Here is an 18,368-nt window from a genome sequence, read left to right as displayed (position 1 = left end):
CTACTGTGACATCCACGACCTCCCTGGGCAGCCTGTTCCGCCCTCTCCCCACCCCCTTCCAGCGCCGAGCCGGTGTCATCCTGAACCCTCCCAACCAGGCTTCCCTCAGCTCCTGGGGGCTGGTGTCCACCCACCCTACCCTTTCCACCCTGCCCCAATGGCTGTCTCCTTCTGTTTGCAGCTGAGACCCCAATTGAGGAGTTCACCCCCACCCCAGCCTTCCCTGCGCTGCAGTACCTGGAGTCAGTGGACGTAGAAGGGGTGGCCTGGAGAGCAGGGCTGCGCACCGGGGACTTCCTGATCGAGGTGAGACCTCCAGCAGGACACTGGCCCTGGGGGGCTGGGGGGTGGCTGGGACTCAGGTGCATCATGTCTTGATGGAAAGGAGGTTGGGAATCAAGAGGATCATGTCTGGGTGGAAAGGAGGTTGGGAATCAAGTGGATCATGTCTTGGTTGAAAGGAGGTTGGGAATCAAGAGGATCATGTCTTGGTGGAAAGGTGGATGTTAGGTTGATGTCTGGGTGGAAAGGTAGTTTGGACACAAGTGGATCATGTCTTGGTTGAAAGGTGGTTGTTTGGTTGATGCCTTGATGGAAAAGTGGTTGGGAATCAAGAGGATCATGTCTGGGTGGAAAGGTGGGATCCTCTCTTGGTGGAAAGGAGGTTGGGAATCAAGTGGATCCTTTCTTGATGGAAAGGTGGTTGGGAATCAAGAGGATCATGTCTTGGTGGAAAGGAGGTTGGGAATCAAGAGGATCATGTCTTGGTGGAAAGGTGGTTGGGACTCAAGAGGATCGTGTCTTGATGGAAAGGTGGTTGGAAATCAAGTAGATCCTCTTGATGGAAAGGTGGTTGGGACTCAAGAGGATCACTGTCTTGGTGGAAAGGTGATTGGGAATCAAAAGGATCGTGTCTTGATGGAAAGGTGGTTGGGAATCAAGAGGATCATGTCCTGTTGGAAGGGTGGTTGGGAATCAAGAGGATCATGTCTTGGTGGAAAGGAGGTTGGGAATCAAGAGGATCATGTCTTGGTGGAAAGGTGGATGTTAGGTTGATGTCTGGGTGGAAAGGTAGTTTGGACACAAGTGGATCATGTCTTGGTTGAAAGGTGGTTGTTTGGTTGATGTCTTGATGGAAAAGTGGTTGGGAATCAAGAGGATCATGTCTGGGTGGAAAGGTGGTTGGGAATCAAGTGGATCCTCTCTTGGTGGAAAGGAGGTTGGGAATCAAGTGGATCCTCTCTTGGTGGAAAGGAGGTTGGGAATCAAGGGGATCCTTTCTTGATGGAAAGGTGGTTGGGAATCAAGAGGATCATGTCTGGGTGGAAAGGAGGTTGGGAATCAAGTGGATCCTCTCTTGATGGAAAGGTGGTTGGGAATCAAGAGGATCATGTCTGGGTGGAAAGGAGGTTGGGAATCAAGAGGATCATGTCTTGGTAGAAAGGAGGTTGGGAATCAAGTGGATCCTCTCTTGATGGAAAGGTGCTTGGGAATCAAGAGGATCATGTCTTGGTAGAAAGGGGGTTGGGACTCCAGAGGATCATGTCTTGGTGGAAAGGTGGTTGGGAATCAAGAGGATCATGTCTTGGTGGAAAGGTGGTTGGGAATCAAGAGGATCATGTCTTGGTGGAAAGGTAGTTTGGACACAAGTGGATCATGTCTTGGTGGAAAGGTGGATGCTGGGCTGATGTCTGGCTGGAGGGGTGGGTGCTGGGCTGATTTCTGGGTGGAGAGGTGGCTGTTGGGCTGAAGATGACATTCAGAATCCATGCTGGGGGTGTGTGGTGGGAATGGGCCAAGATGGAGTCTCCAAGTTCTGGAGAAGATGCTCTCAGGCAGTGGTCAAAGCCTGGTGGAGCCTTCAGCCAAGCCTCTCCTTCCTGTGTCTCTGCTGTGAAGGGGTCCCAGGGAATTGGTTCCACTTGGAGCTATCTCCAGTGGCAGTGCAGGAGAGGATGTGAGGAGGATCTTCCTCCTTCCAGGGGAGCAGTGGTGGCAGGTGAGGTGGGGTGAGGCCAGGTGGACCCCAGCTCTGTGGAGAGACCATGTGTTAGGTGGGAAAGAGTCACAAAGTCAGTGGGATTGGAAGAGACTTTAAAGTTCATCAGGCCCAAGCCTTACCCCAGCACTGCCAGGGCACCACCAACCCATGGCCCTCAGCTCCACAGCTTTGAGAGCCCTCCAGGGATGGGGACTCCAGCACTGCCCTGGGCAGCCCGGGCCAGGCCTGGACAACCCTCAAGGGGCAGAAATTGTTCCTCATGGCCAACCTCTGCCCTTTCTGGGACACCTTGAGGCCATTTCCTCTTGTCTTCTCCCTTGTTCTTGAGAGAAGAGACCAACCCCACCTGGCTCCAAGGTCCTTGCAGGGAGCTGTAGAGAGCCAGAAGGTCTCCCCTCAGCCTCCTTCTCACCAGACTCAGCCACCCCAGCTGCCTCAGCTGCTCCTCAACACTTCTCCAGACCCTTCCCCTGCTTCTTTGCTCTTCTGTGGACCTGCCCCAGCCTCTCAATGTCCGAGGGGCCCAAAACTGGCCCCAGGATTCCAGGTGTGGCCTCAGCAGTGCCCAGTGCAGGCTGACCCTCATCCCTCCCTGCTCCTGGCTCTGAGCATCTCAGTAGGTCTGGCACAATCCCAGCATGGTGAAGCTTGGAACTCTCCACTGCAAGGGACCCCCACAGCTCCTTTAGCTCCTGCTGAGCATTGATGCCTCTGGGGTTGCTCTTCTGCAGGCTCTCAGCCCCAGGGCTCTCAGCCTTTGCTCCTCACAGAGCTGCTTCAGGCCCCTCAGCATCTTCCCAGCCTCCCCTGGACTCTCTGCAGCAGCTCCCAGTCTCTGAACTGGGGAGCCCAGCACTGGCCCCAGGGCTCCCTAGGTGGCCTTGCCAGGACAGAGCAGAGGGGCAGGAGAATCCCTGCTCTGGTCACAGTGCTCTTCCTGCCATCCCATAATGAGCCCCACACCCTCAAAGGCTGTAGGTTCTCCTTGGTTGACCAGAAGCCATCTCCCATCAACTCTTCCCATGGTTTTCAAAGCTGAGCCTCCCTCTGTGGGGGCTGCACTGACCTCCATGAGTCCCAGGGCTGTGCTCTCTTGGCAGAAGGCTTCTGTATCACTGGTGCTGGTGGAGCCACCAACCAGGGAGCAGCTGCTTGCAGCTCTTGGGCTTGAGGGATGCTCACAGAGAGGGCTCTGAGTGCTGGGACACCACAGCTGGAGCTGTGGGTGCAAGCTCTGGGCTTGTCCCCTGCTCTGGGCTTGTGCCCTGCTCTGAGCTTCTCCTCCTTGCTCTGAGCTTGTCCCCTGCTCTGAGCTTGTCCCCTGCTCTGAGCTTGTCCTCTGCTCTGAGCTTGTCCTCCTTGCTCTGAGCTTGTCCACTGCTCTGAGCTTGTCCTCCTTGCTCTGAGCTTGTCCCCTGCTCTGAGCTTGTCCCCTGCTCTGAGCTTGTGCCCTGCTCTGGGCTTGTCCCCTGCTCTGCGCTTGTCCTCCCTGCTCTGGGCTTGTCCTCCTTGCTCTGGGCTTGTCCTCTGCTCTGAGCTTGTCCTCCTTGCTCTGAGCTTGTCCCCTGCTCTGAGCTTGTCCTCCTTGCTCTGAGCTTGTCCCCTGCTCTGAGCTTGTCCTCTGCTCTGAGCTTGTCCCCTGCTCTGAGCTTGTCCTCCTTGCTCTGAGCTTGTCCTCCTTGCTCTGAGCTTGTCCCCTGCTCTGAGCTTGTCCTCTGCTCTGAGCTTGTCCTCCTTGTTCTGAGCTTGTCCTCCTTGCTCTGAGCTTGTGCCCTGCTCTGAGCTTGTCCCGTGCTCTGAGCTTGTCCTCCTTGCTCTGAGCTTGTCCCCTGCTCTGAGCTTGTCCTCTGCTCTGAGCTTGTCCTCCTTGTTCTGAGCTTGTCCTCCTTGCTCTGAGCTTGTGCCCTGCTCTGAGCTTGTCCCCTGCTCTGAGCTTGTCCTCCTTGCTCTGAGCTTGTCCTCCTTGTTCTGAGCTTGTCCTCCTTGCTCTGAGCTTGTGCCCTGCTCTGAGCTTGTCCTCTGCTCTGAGCTTGTCCCCCTTGCTCTGAGCTTGTCCCCTGCTCTGAGCTTGTGCCCTGCTCTGAGCTTGTCCCCTGCTCTGAGCTTGTCCTCCTTGCTCTGAGCTTGTCCTCCTTGCTCTGGGCTTGTCCTCTGCTCTGAGCTTGTCCTCCTTGCTCTGAGCTTGTCCCCTGCTCTGAGCTTGTCCCCCTTACTCTGAGCTTGTCCCCCTTGCTCTGAGCTTGTCCCCTGCTCTGAGCTTGTCCTCCTTGCTCTGAGCTTGTCCCCTGCTCTGAGCTTGTCCCCCTTACTCTGAGCTTGTCCCCCTTGCTCTGAGCTTGTCCCCTGCTCTGAGCTTGTCCTCCTTGCTCTGAGCTTGTCCCCTGCTCTGAGCCTGTCCCCTGCTCTGAGCTTGTCCCCTGCTCTAAGCTTGTCACCTGCTCTGAGCTTGTCCTCCTTGCTCTGAGCTTGTCCTCCTTGCTCTGAGCTTGTCCTCCTTGCTCTGGGCTTGTCCTCCTTGCTCTGAGTGTGTCCTCTGCTCTGAGCTTGTCCCCTGCTCTGAGCTTGTGCCCTGCTCTGGGCTTGTCCCCTGCTCTGAGCTTGTCCCCCTTACTCTGAGCTTGTCCCCTGCTCTGAGCTTGTCCCCCTTGCTCTGAGCTTGTCCCCTGCTCTGGGCTTGTCCCCTGCTCTGAGCTTGTCCTCCTTGCTCTGGGCTTGTCCCCCTTGCTCTGAGCTTGTCCCCTGCTCTGGGCTTGTCCCCTGCTCTGAGCTTGTCCTCCTTGCTCTGGGCTTGTCCCCTGCTCTGAGCTTGTCCTCCTTGCTCTGAGCTTTTCCTCCTTGCTCTGAGCTTGTCCCCTGCTCTGAGCTTGTCCTCCTTGCTCTGAGCTTGTCCTCCTTGCTCTGAGTGTGTCCTCTGCTCTGAGCTTGTCCCCCTTGCTCTGAGCTTGTCCCCCCTGCTCTGAGCTTGTCCCCCCTGCTCTGAGCTTGTCCTCCTTGCTCTGAGCTTGTCCCCTACTCTGGGCTTGTCCCCTGCTCTGAGCTTGTCCCCTGCTCTGAGCTTGTCCTCCTTGCTCTGAGCTTGTCCCCTACTCTGGGCTTGTCCCCTGCTCTGAGCTTGTCCTCCTTGCTCTGAGCTTGTCCCCTACTCTGGGCTTGTCCCCTGCTCTGAGCTTGTCCCTTGCTCTGGGCTTGTCCCCTGCTCTGAGCTTGTCCTCCTTGCTCTGGGCTTGTCCCCTGCTCTGGGCTTGTCCCTTGCTCTGGGCTTGTCCTCCTTGCTCTGTGCTTGTCCTCTGCTCTGGGCTTGTCCCTTGCTCTGAGCTTGTCCCTTGCTCTGGGCTTGTCCCCTGCTCTGGGCTTGTCCCCTGCTCTGAGCTTGTCCTCCTTGCTCTGTGCTTGTCCCCTGCTCTGTGCTTGTCCTCCTTGCTCTGTGCTTGTCCCCTGCTCTGTGCTTGTCCTCTGCTCTGAGCTTCTCCTTGTTGCTCTGGGCTTGTCCTCTGCTCTGGGCTTGTTCCCTGCTCTGAGCTTGTCCCTTCTTGCTCTGGGCTTGTCCTGTTTGCTCTCCCCTGGCAGCAGACACAGGAGAAGACCCTTCCTGTCCACAGTTGTGTGTGGAGCTGCAGTCTTTGGCCATGGTTCTGAGTGTGGGGTTTCAGAGGTTCATTGGCCCATGGAATGTGTTGGAAGGGCCCTACTGTATCAGCCAGGGCTGACCCCTGCCATGGGCACAGACAGCTTTCCCTTGGGCACTTGCTCAGGGCCCTGGCCTTGAGCACCTCCAGGCTTGGAGCCTCTCCAGCTCCTCTGGGCAAGCTGTTGCAGTGTGTCTCTCCCTTGCCTCCTCTAAGCCAGCTTCTTCCAGTCTGAAGCCAGCCCCCCTTGTGCTGTCACTCTGTTGCCTCAGGAAGACACCTGGGTTGCTTCTCCATCTCCACATCCCATGGGAGCTCCTGGGGATGAACTCCTGCTGGCTTCCTCAGCTCTGCTCAGTCTCACCAGGCCCTGTGGACCTTCATGCAGGTCCCTCAGATGTTGCTTCCCCTCTTCTGCCTGCCCATCCTGCCCCATCCATGGCTGGGAGCTGTGCCCATGGACCTTGGCCCTTTGTCCATGCAGCATGGAGACCCCAGCTGCAGCTCAGCCATGGCTGGTGGCATTTGCTCTGAGCCTCCTTTTGGTGCCACCAGGAAGCTCTTCTGCTTCCTGGCCTCTGGGAGGCTTTGTCCCAGCTGGGTTCTGTCCTTCTTGATCTTCTCCCTCCTTGGTGCCCATCATGCAATCCTGGAATCAATGGAATCATAGAATCAATAAGGTTGGAAAAGACCCCAGAGATCATCATGGGCTCTCCTGGTAGGTTTTGAGTAGGGTCAGAAGCTTTCCAAGGAAGCTTCTTCCATCCCCAGCTCGCCAGGGTGGGTGGCTTGTTCCTCACAGCAACATACCTGTGGCACCCAGCTCCCCCCTCTCTTTGGCCTTCTCTTCTCTCCTGGACCTCAGAGCCCAGCTCTGCTGCTCAGCTTCCAAACCTCCTTCCAGAGGCAGCCATCTGACAGCTGCCTTGTGGCCACCTCGGTGACCACCACTGCCCTGCCGGGGAGCCACGAGCGGAGCAGAAGCTCACCTCCAGCAGGCTGTGCTGGGGTGAGGCCCTGCTGAGGCCACACCTGGACTCCTGTGTCCAGTTCTGGGCCCCTCAGCTTAAGAAGGACATTGAGACACTTGAATGTGCCCAGAGAAGGGCAATGAGGCTGGGGAGAGGCCTTGAGCACAGCCCTGTGAGGAGAGGCTGAGGGAGCTGGGGTTGTTTAGCCTGGAGAAGAGGAGGCTCAGGGGAGACCTCATTGCTCTCTACAACTACCTGAAGGGAGGTTGTAGCCAGGTGGGGGTTGGTCTATTCTTTCAGGCAACCAGCACCAGAACAAGAGGACACAGTCTCAAGCTGCACCAGGGGAAGTTTAGGCTGGAGGTGAGGAGAAAGTTCTTCACTGAGAGAGTTAGGCATTGGAATGTGCTGCCCAGGGAGGTGGTGGAGTCCCCATCCCTGGAGGTGTTCAAGAGGGAACTGGATGTGGCACTTGGTGCCATGGTTTAGTCATGAGGTGTTGGGTGACAGGTTGGATTGATGATCCTTGAGGTCTTTTCCAACCTTATTGACTGATGCTTCATCACCAGTGGCCTGCTGGGTTCCCTGGCCAGCAGATGCCTGGGCAGGGAGAGGATGAGGGCTTGCAAGGCTTCCACCAGCTGTCCATGGGTGACCTCACCCAGCAGCTCCTCTCTGGTGCTGGGGACAGACCCAGTGTCCCTGCCCTGTTGCCAGCCTAGATGCAGGGACTGGCAGAAGCCATCTCTGTGCTCCCACCCTGCAGCTTCCTCACGTGGAGGCACCTCCTGGGGTGGCCTGGAGGCAGCTGTGGCCACACCTTGCTACAAAGGTGCTGTTCCAGGTCTCTGAGCTTGACCACATCACAGCCCTGTGCCCATGGTTGCTTTCCATGCTCTGAGCAGGGGAGGAGAGCTTGCAGACTGCTGGTCTTCTAGAGAAGGCAATGTGTGTCCCCCTTGTGGGCCTCCACTGGCACACCTTCCCAATGGCTTTAAGGTGAAGGAACCCTGCAAGCTCATCCACTCCAAGCCCCTGCAGGCAGCAGGGCCATCCCCAACCAGCCCCAAAAGACCTCACCTGGGATGGTGCCAGGGCTGGGGCAGCTCCCAGCTCTGTGGGCAGCCTGGGCCAGGCTCTCAGCACCCTCACAGCAGAGAACATCTTCTTGTCTCCACTCTGTGTCTCCCTCCTTGAGTTTCAAACCATCAGCCCTCGTCCTGTCCCAACAGATCCTGCTCAAGAACCTGTCCCCAGCTTTCTTCTAGACCTTGTGCTTGCCTCTAGCTGGTGATGGAGGGGCCAGCCCCTGTGTGTCCCCCTCCATCTGGTTCCTATGTGGAGCACGTGCTGGTGGACACCCAGGAGGTGATGGCCATTGGGCACCAACCTGGGCAGGAGTTTGTGCTCTTCCCTTTGTCCTCAGGAGGAACCTGCCCTGGGAGGGGGCATCAGGAGGGGCACATTGCCTGAAAGACCCTTCTGCCTCCAAGGCAGCATCACAGAGTTCCCCAGATCCCAGCACGGTGAGGTGGGAAGGGAGCTCTGGAGCTCAGCCAGTCCAACCCCCCCTGCTCCACCAGGGGCACCCACAGCAGCTTGCCCAGGGGCACAATGGCCAGGGGGGGTTGGAAGCTCTCCACAGAAGGAGACTCCACAGCCTCTCAGGGCAGCCTGCTCCAGGCCTCCAGCACCCTCACACCAAACAAGCTGCTCCTGATGGAACCTCCTGGCTTCCACTTGCTGGCCCTTGGCCCTTGTGCTGTCCCTGGGCACCACTGAGCAGAGCCTGGCCCCAGCCTCTTGCCCCCCACAGCTCCTTCAGCTCCTGCTGAGCATTGATGCCTCAGGGGCTGCTCTTCTGCAGGCTCTCAGCCCCAGGGCTCTCAGCCTGGAATTAACCAGGTTAGAAGAGACTTTTGAGATCATGGAGTCCAACCTCTCACCCAACACCATCTAATCAACTAAACCATGGCACCAAGTGCCTCATCCAGGCTCTCCAGGGATGGTGACTCCACCACCACCTGGAACAGCATCTGTTGCAGCAAGGTGTTGCCAGAGCTGCCTCCAGGCCACCCCAGGAGGTGCCTCCACGTGAGGAAGCTGCAGGGTGGGAGCACAGAGATGGCTTCTGCCAGTCCCTGCATCTAGGCTGGCAACAGGGCAGGGACACTGGGTCTGTCCCCAGCACCAGAGAGGAGCTGCTGGGTGAGGTCACCCATGGACAGCTGGTGGAAGCCTTGCAAGCCCTCATCCTCTCCCTGCCTAGGCATCTGCTGGCCAGGGAACCCAGCAGGCCACTGGTGATGAAGCATCAATCAATAAGGCTGGAAAAGACCTCAAGGATCATCAAGTCCAACCTGTCACCCAACACCTCATGACTAAACCATGGCTCCAAGTGCCACATCCAATCCCCTCTTGAACACCTCCAGGGATGGTGACTCCACCACCTCCCTGGGCAGCATTCCCATGGCCAATCTCTCTTGATGGGAAGAACTTTCTCCTCACCTGCAGCCTAAACCTCCCCTGGTGCAGCTTGAGACTGTGTCCTCTTGTTCTGGTGCTGGTTGCCTGGGAGAAGAGACCAACCTGGCTACAACCTCCCTTAAGGTAGTTGTAGAGAGCAAGAAGGTCTCCCCTGAGCCTCCTCTTCTCCAGGCTAAGCAACCCCAGCTCCCTCAGCCTCTCCTCACAGGGCTTGAGACCCAAGAGCAGAAGCTTTCCATCCTCAACCCAACCTGGGGTCATTTGAGGACAGGGCACCAAGTGAAGGCTCAGAGCTGGGGCTGGGGCTGTGGGGCAGGAGGTTGGGGCAGAAGCTGCCCCAGCTCAGGAGGCTGAGAAGCAGAAGGACAGAGGGCTGGAGCTGGGATGGTTGGGAGCTGGAGCTGCTGGAGGTGACGTGGGAGGGAGGTGAGCAGAGCTGGGGAACTGTCAGAGGGCAGGGTGAGGAATTTGAGAGCATTGTGGGGAGGGGGGAGGGGGCAGAAGGGAAAAAGGAGGAGGAGGCCTGGTGGAGCTGCCTTTTTCGCTCTGCAAATGCTCCAGTTGCATAGTGTGGTGCCAAAAAAAAAGTTGAACATGAAAAAGCCACCCCAAAAAAGCCACCCCCCAAAAAAAAAGCCACCCAGGCAGCAAGGTTCTGCTGAGGCCCTGGAGCCAATCAGGAGCAGGCTGCCCGCCCCGCGCCGAGCCGGGCAACGGGAAGGCTCCCAGCTGTAACCAAGGAGAGAGCCAAAAATAACCCCCCTGCCATGCACAGGCGGGGAGGAACAGCTCCCCTGCTTCCACCTCAGCCTCCCAGAGCTGCCAGGGAGCCCTGGGAGAGCGACTCAGAGCAGCTGGGGGAAGGTTCTCTGCCGGGGTCCTGCGGAGGGGATGGGAGGAGGTGGCCGGAAGCTGGCGGGGGGGGGTGGGTGTGGGGAGGTGTGGGGGTGAAGTGGTTGGTGGGGAGAACATCAACAGAGGCTGGAGAGGGAGGGTGTGGTGGTTGGCATGGAGTGCTGGAGCCTTTTAGTGCTGGAGCCTTGGAGTGCTAGAGCCATGGAGTGCTGGAGCCATGGAGTGATGGATCCATGGAGTGATGGATCCATGGAGTGATGGATCCATGGAGTGCTGGAGCCTTGGAATGCTGGAGCCTTGGAATGCTGGAGCCATGGAGTGCTGGAGCCTTTTAGTGCTGGAGCCTTGGAATGCTGGATCCATGGAATGCTGGAGCCATGGAGTGATGAATCCATGGAGTGCTGGTTCCATGAAGTGCTGGTTCCATGGAGTGCTGAAGCCATGGAGTGATGGATCCATGGAGTGATGGATCCATGGAGTGCTGGAGCCATGGAGTGCTGGAGCCTTGGAGTGCTGGAGTCATGGAGTGATGGAGCCATGGAGTGCTGGATCCATGGAGTGCTGGAGCCATGGAGTGTTGGAGCCATGGAGTGCTGGATCCATGTTGTGCCGGAGCCATGGAGTCCTGGAGCCTTGGAGTGCTGGAGTCATGGAGTGATGGATCCATGGAGTGATGGATCCTTGGAGTGCTGAAGCCATGGAGTGATGGAGCCATGGAGTGCTGGATCCTTGGAGTGCTGGAGCCATGGAGTGATGGAGCCATGGAGTGATGGAGCCATGGAGTGCTGGATCTGTGTTGTACCGGCGCCATGGAGTCCTGGAGCCATGGAGTGCTGGAGCCTTGGAGTCCTGGAGCCATGGAGTGCTGGAGCCATGGAATCACAGAATGGTTTTGGTTGGAGAAGAGCTTGATGCTCATGGAGTCTACCTCCTGACCCAGCACTGCCAGGGCACCACCAGCCCATGGCCCTCAGCTCCACAGCTTTGACACCTCTCCAGGGATGGGGACTCCAGCACTGCCCTGGGCAGCCTGGGCCAGGCCTGCACAACCCTCAAGGGGCAGAAATTGTTCCTCATGGCCAACCTCAGCCTCCTTGGAGACAACCTGAGGCCATTTCCTCTTGTCCTGTCCCTTGTTCTTGAGAGAAGAGACCAACCCCACCCGGCTGCAGCCTCCCTGCAGGGAGCTGTAGAGAGCCACATGGTCTCCCCTCAGCCTCCTTCTCTCCAGGCTCAACCACCCCAGCTCCCTCAGCTGCTCCTCACAAGTTCTCCAGACCCTTATCCTTCTTCTCCAGACCCTTCCCCAGCTCTCTTGCCCTTCTCTGGACCTGCTCCTGCCCCTCCATGTCCTTGGAGCGAGAGGCCCAAAACTGACCCCAGGATTCCAGGTGTGGCCTCAGCAGTGCCCAGTGCAGGGGGACAATCCCTGCCCTGCTCCTGCTGCCCACACCATTGCTGATCCAGGCCAGGCTGCTGGTGACCTTCTTGGTCACCTGGGCAGCCTCTGACTCATTCTGTCTGTTCATATTTCATGCTGGCCTGGCCTCCTCACACAGCCCTTCCTCCTCAGCTCGGGCTTGCTGGCTCAGGAGAGCCTTTGTGCCCTGCCATTGGCTCATGGCTGAAGGTACAAAGATGGTTGGCCCACTCAGCTGGTCCAGCCAGCAGGACCCCTCACCCAGCACAGCCACTCTAGCTGCCTTCTGGTGCTTCCAGAGCTCCTCAGCCTCCTCCTGGAGCTCCTCAGCATCCTTCTGGAGCTCATTAATGTTTTGGAGCTCCTCAGCATCCTCCTGGAGCTCCTCAGTGTGCTTCTGAAGCTCATTAATGTCCTGGAGCTCCTCAGCATCCTCCTGGAGCTCCTCAGCATCCTTCTGGAGCTCATTAATGTTCTGGAGCTCCTCAGCATCCTCCTGGAGCTCCTCAGCATCCTTCTGGAGCTCATTAATGTCCTGGAGCTCCTCAGTGTCCTTCTGGAGCTCCTCAGCATCCTCCTGGAGCTCCTCAGCATCCTTCTGGAGCTCATTAATGTCCTGGAGCTCCTCAGTGTCCTTCTGGAGCTCCTCAGTGTGCTTCTGAAGCTCATTAATGTTCTGGAGCTCCTCAGCATCCTCCTGGAGCTCATTAATGTCCTGGAGCTCCTCAGTGTCCTTCTGGAGCTCCTCAGTGTGCTTCTGAAGCTCATTAATGTTCTGGAGCTCCTCAGCATCCTCCTGGAGCTCATTAATGTCCTGGAGCTCCTCAGTGTCTTTCTGGAGCTCCTCAGTGTGCTTCTGAAGCTCATTAATGTCCTGGAGCTCCTCAGCATCCTCCTGGAGCTCATTAATATCCTTCTGGAGCTCATTAATGTCCTGGAGCTCCTCAGCATCCTCCTGGAGCTCATTAATATCCTTCTGGAGCTCATTAATGTCCTGGAGCTCCTCAGCATCCTCCTGGAGCTCCTTAGTGTCCTTCTGGAGCTCATTAATGTCCTGGAGCTCCTCAGCATCCTCCTGGAGCTCCTCAGCATCCTTCTGGAGCTCATTAATGTCCTGGAGCTCCTCAGCATCCTCCTGGAGCTCCTCAGTGTCCTTCTGGAGCTCATTAATGTCCTGGAGCTCCTCAGCATCCTCCTGGAGCTCCTCAGCATCCTTCTGGAGCTCATTAATGTCCTGGAGCTCCTCAGCATCCTCCTGGAGCTCCTCAGCACTGCTGCCTCCCTGAGCTGCTGAGCAGGTGACTGGAGCAGTTGGGGCTGGCCAGACCTTGAGCTGAAGCCTTCACATTCCCATCTGTGCTCTAGGTGTTGGAGACCCTTTCTGCATGGCTTGACTCTTGCTCTGTTGTCTCCTCCCAGGCCCAAAGGCCCCCTGCATCAGCAGGCAGCTGTGTCCCAGGGCCTGGGCTTGTTCTTTGCTGCTGAATCAAAGCCAGCCAGGCTCCCCCACCGCCTGGGCAGATCTTTCTCCTCCAACCCTCTCCCCATGTGAGGAGCAGCCATGGTCTGGAGCACTTCCTTCAGTGGGAGGCCTCCCAGGGTCTGATCTCCTTGGAGATCCACCTCTGCACCTTCACCTCCTGGCATCCAGACCCGCTCTGAGGAACTCAGGCAGTGCTTCCAGCACCGTCAGGCCACCGTGGGCTGGACATGGGTCTGCTCCTGGAGATCTCCCAGGTTGCTCTGCTCCCTCTGGGGCCTCCTCATGGCCAAGAGCTTCTCTGCCTTTGGTGGGAGATGCTTCTCTGCTCCAACCTGCCCTGCTCCTGCTGGAGCTCTGCTGGGTGGCTGGGCTGAAGTCCTCTCCCAGGTCAGCAGCAACAAACCCCAAGCCCCTGTGGCAGCCTCAGCTGGCAGGTTCTCAGTTGCTGCTGTGGTGAGGCCATGTCTGGAGCTGCCAGGAGACCCCAGCCCCTAGGCAGCGTTGGTCAGCCTGGAGTGAGAGCTCAGGGCCTGCAGAGCTTCAGGCCAGCTCCTCCAGGAGCCAGCCTGGTCCCAGCTCTGCTCCTCTCCCTCTGGGGGAAAGGGGCTTGGACCTTTCAAGAGTGGCTGCTGGAGAAGCTTCCCTGGTGTGGTGGGACAGTGCTGGTGGGACTCTGCTGGTTGGACACTCCTGGTGGGATAGTGCTGGTTGGACACACTTAGTTGGACACCCTTGGCGACACTCTTGCTTGGACAGTGCTGGTTGGACACCCTTGGTGACACTCTTGCTTGGACAGTGCTGGTTGGACACCCTTGGTGACACTCTTGCTTGGACAGTGCTGGTTGGACACTCTCGGTGGGACACTCCTGGTGGGACAATCCTAGTTGAACACTCTTGGTTGGGCACTCTTGGTGACACTGCTGGTTGGACAGTCTTGGTTGGACAGTGCTGGTTGGACAGTCTTGCTGACACTGTTGGTTGGACGCTCTTGGTGGGACAGTGCTGGTTGGACACTCTTGGTTGGACACTCCGGGTGCTGGACAGTGCTGGTTGGACAGCCGTGGTTGGACACTCTTGGTGATACTGTTGGTTGGACATTCTTGGTGGGACAGTGCTGGTTGGACACTCTTGGTTGGGCACTCTTGGTGACACTGTTGTTTGGACAGTCTTGGTGGGACAGTGCTGGTTGGACACTCTTGGTTGGACACTCCTGGTGTTGGACAGTGCTGGTTGGACAGCCGTGGTTGGACACTCTTGGTGACACTGTTGGTTGGTCACTCTTGGTGGGACAGTGCTGGTTGGACACTCTTGGTTGGACACTCCTGGTGCTGGACAGTGCTGGTTGGACACTCTTGGTGGGACACTCCTGGTGGGACAATCCTGGTTGAACACTCTTGGTTGGACAGTGCTGGTTGGACACTCTTGGTTGGGCACTCTTGGTGACACTCTTGGTTGGGCACTCTTGGTGGGACAGTGCTGGTTGGGCACTCTTGGTGGGACAGTGCTGGTTGGATAGTCTTGGTGACACTGTTGGTTGTACAGTCTTGGTGGGACAGTGCTGGTTGGACACTCTTAGTTGGACACTCCTGGTGTTGGACAGTGCTGGTTGGACACTCTTGGTGGGACAGTGCTGGTTGGGCACTCTTGGTTGGGCACTCTTGGTTGGGCACTCTTGGTGACACTGCTGGTTGGACACTCTTGGTTGGACACTCTTGGTGACACTGCTGGTTGGACACTCTTGGTGACACTCTTGTTTGGACACTCTTGGTTGGACAGTGCTGGTTGGACACTCTTGGTTGGACACTCCTGGTGCTGGACAGTGCTGGTTGGACTCTTGTTTGGACACTCTCGGTGGGACACTTTTGGTGGGACACTCTTGATGGGACAGTGCTGGATGGACACTCTTGTTAGGGCACTCTTGGGTGGGCACTCTTGGTGGGACAGTGCTGGTTGGACACTCTTGGTGGGACAGTCTTGGTGGGACACTCTTGTTTGGACACTCTTGTTGGGACAGTGCTGGATGGACACTCTTGGTGGGATATTCTTGGTGGGACACTCTTAGTGGGATAGTGCTGATTGGACACTCTTTGTGGGACACTCTTGGTGGGACAGTGCTGGATAGACACTCTAGGTGACACTCTTGGTTGGACACTCTTGGTGGGACAGTTCTAGATGGGCACTCCTGGTTGGGCACTCTTGGTGGGACAGTGCTGGTTGGACACTCTTGGTGACACTCTTGGTGGGACAGTGCTGGTTGGACAGTCTTGGTGGGTCACTCTTGGTGGGACAGTGCTGGTTGGACACTCTTGGTGGGACACTCTTGGTGACACTGTTGGTTGGACAGTCTTGGTGGGACAGTGCTGGTTGGACACTCTTGGTTGGACACTCCTGGTGCTGGACAGTGCTGGTTGGACAGCCGTGGTTGGACACTCTTGGCAACGCTCTTGGCTGGACACTCTTGGTGGGACAGTGCTGGTTGGACACTCTTGGTTGGGCACTCCTGGTGCTGGACAGTGCTGGTTGGACATTCTTGGTGGGACACTCCTGGTGGGACAATCCTGGTTGAACACTCTTGGTTGGACAGTGCTGGTTGGACACTCTTGGTTGGGCACTCTTGGTGACACTCTTGGTTGGGCACTCTTGGTGGGACAGTGCTGGTTGGACACTCTTGGTTGGACACTTCTGGTGCTGGACAGTGCTGGTTGGGCACTCTTGGTGGGACAGTGCTGGTTGGATAGTCTTGGTGACACTGTTGGTTGTACAGTCTTGGTGGGACAGTGCTGGTTGGACACCCTTAGTTGGACACTACTGGTGTTGGACAGTGCTGGTTGGACACTCGTGGTTGGACACTCTTGGTGGGACATTGCTGGTTGGGCACTCTTGGTTGGGCACTCTTGTTTGGACAGTGCTGGTTGGACACTCTTGGTTGGACACTCTTGGTGACACTCTTGGTTGGGCACTCTTGGTGGGACAGTGCTGGTTGGACACTCTTGGTTGGACACTCTTGGTGACACTCTTGGTTGGGCACTCTTGGTGGGACAGTGCTGGTTGGACACTCTTAGTTGGACACTCCTGGTGTTGGACAGTGCTGGGTGGACACTCTTGGTTGGGCACTCTTGGTTGGACACTCTTGGTTGGACACTCTTGGTGACGCTGCCAGTTGGACACTCTTGGTGACACTCTTGGTGACACTCTTGGTTGGACAGTGCTTGTTGGACACTCTTGGTTGGGCACTCTTGGTGGGACAGTGCTGGTTGGACACTCTTGGTGGGACAGTGCTGGTTGGACACTCTTAGTTGGACACTCCTGGTGTTGGACAGTGCTGGTTGGACACTCATGGTTGGACACTCTTGGTGGGACAGTACTGGTTGGGCACTCTTGGTTGGGCAATCTTGGTTGGGCACTCTTGGTTGGGCACTCTTGTTTGGACACTCTTGGTGACGCTGCCGGTTGGACACTCTTGGTGACACTCTTGGTGACACTCTTGTTTGGACAGTGCTGGTTGGACACTCTTGGTTGGGCACTCTTGGTGGGACAGTGCTGGTTGGACACTCTTGGTTGGACACTCCTGGTGCTGGACAGTGCTGGGTGGACTCTTGTTTGGACACTCTCGGTGGGACACTTTTGGTGGGACACTCTTGGTGGGACAGTGCTGGATGGACACTCTTGTGGGACATTCTTGGTGGGACACTCTTAGTGGGATAGTGCTGGTTGGACACTCTTGATGGGACAGTCTTGGTGGGACACTCTTGTTTGGACACTCTTGTTGGGACAGTGCTGGATGGACACTCTTGGTGGGATATTCTTGGTGGGACACTCTTAGTGGGATAGTGCTGATTGGACACTCTTTGTGGGACACTCTTGGTGGGACAGTGCTGGTTGGACACTCTTGGTGACACTCCTGGTGGGACAGTGCTGGTGGGGTGCTCCTGGTGGGCCCCCATTTCTGGAGAGTGCTGGAGCTAGGGCTGGACTTCTGTAGCTATATGATGGAGTTCTGTTGCTCAGTGGTGGAGTTCCCATCCTTGGAGGCCTTTGAAAGCCTTCTGGCTCTCTACAGCTCCCTGCAGGGAGGCTGCAGCCAGGTGGGGGTTGGTCTCCTCTTCCAAGGAACAAGTGATGGGACAAGAGGAACTGGCCTCAGGCTGCCCCAGGGGAGGTTGAGGTTGGCCATGAGGAACAATTTCTGCCCCTTGAGGATTGCCCAGGCCTGGCCCAGGCTGCCCAGGGCAGTGTTCAGTCCCCATCCCTGCAGGGGTTCCAGAGCCCTGGAGCTGTGGTGCTGAGGGCCATGGGCTGGTGGTGCCCTGGCTGTGCTGGGTCAAGGGTTGGACTCCATGAGCTTCCAGGTCTCTTCCAAGCCAAATGATTCCATGATTCTCCCCTGACCATTGTCAGTTGTCCCTTCTTTGCCACCAGCTGTTACCTCCCTCTAGAGAGTGCCACCACAGCTCAGCTGTGTGAGCTCCTCTGGTTCCCAGTGCTGTGTGCTCCTCATCCTCACTCCCCCTCCAGCCCAGCCCCCCCAGGTGAGGGTCCATCTGGCACTGCCCCGTGGAGAACCTCCTGTCGAGTTGCTCCTTGGTGGATCCCCCAAGCACAGCTGAGGAGGCTTTGTGTACCTTGGCCCAGTGCTTGGTGGCCAAGGGAGGAGGAGGCCTTGGTAGAGCTAAAGGTGGGGATGGCAGTGAGCTTTTGGTGGTCTGTCTTGGTGGCCCAGGAGGGAGAAGGTCCAACTCTTGTCTGCAACCCTGCTGTCTGCTGCTCTGCACTTGAGGTTCCTCAGCTTCTCCAGCAGGGCTGGTTGGAGGTGTTTCATGGGGGAGCTTATCAAAGATGACCTTGGAGGGTTTCCACCCCCCGTTGTGTGAAGGTTGGAGTGGAATGGAATGGAATGGAATGGAATGGAATGGAATGGAATGGAATGGAATACATTAGAGTAGAGTAGAGTAGAGTAGAGTAGAGTAGAGTAGGAGTAAACCAGGTTGGAAGAGACCTTTAGAATATAATAGAATAGGATAGGATAGGATAGGATAGGATAGGATAGGATAGGATAGGATAGGATAGGATAGGATAGGATAGAATAGACCAGGTTGGAAGAGACCTTTGAGATCATCAAGTCCAACCTACCACCCAACACCATCTGATCAACCAAGTGCCTCATCCGGGCTCTTCCTAAACACCTCCAGGGATGGTGACTCCACCACCTCCCTGGGCAGCACATTCCAATGGCCAATCTCTCTTGCTGGGAAGAACTTCTTCCTCACCACCAGCCTGAACCTCCCCTGGCACAGCTTGAGACTGTGTCCTCTTGTTCTGGTGCTGGTTGCCTGGGAGAAGAGACCAACCTGGCTACAACCTCCCTTAAGGTAGTTGTAGAGAGCAAGAAGGTCTCCCCTGAGCCTCCTCTTCTCCAGGCTAAGCAACCCCAGCTCCCTCAGCCTCTCCTCACAGGGCTTGAGACCCAAGAGCAGAAGCTTTCCATCCTCAACCCAACCTGGGGTCATTTGAGGACAGGGCACCA

General features: G+C 56.9%; 1 protein-coding gene across 7 annotated transcripts in view; it reads left to right on the top strand.

Moving 5' to 3' along the window:
* SHANK3 (SH3 and multiple ankyrin repeat domains 3) overlaps positions 1 to 18,368 on the top strand; it is a 249,997-nt gene that overhangs the window by 179,831 nt on the left and 51,798 nt on the right. For all 7 annotated transcript variants that reach the window (XM_054173855.1, XM_054173853.1, XM_054173854.1 and 4 more), the window contains one exon: positions 182 to 306. In XM_054173855.1, the coding sequence (XP_054029830.1) occupies positions 182 to 306 (125 nt within the window). The remainder of the gene's footprint in view (positions 1 to 181; positions 307 to 18,368) is intronic.

This window comes from Dryobates pubescens, chromosome 27, assembly GCF_014839835.1.
Source record: "Dryobates pubescens isolate bDryPub1 chromosome 27, bDryPub1.pri, whole genome shotgun sequence".
In the NCBI taxonomy this organism is placed as follows: domain Eukaryota; kingdom Metazoa; phylum Chordata; class Aves; order Piciformes; family Picidae; genus Dryobates; species Dryobates pubescens.
The sequence above is the reverse complement of the archived record's forward strand: the minus strand, read 5'-3'. Positions and strand labels throughout refer to the sequence as shown.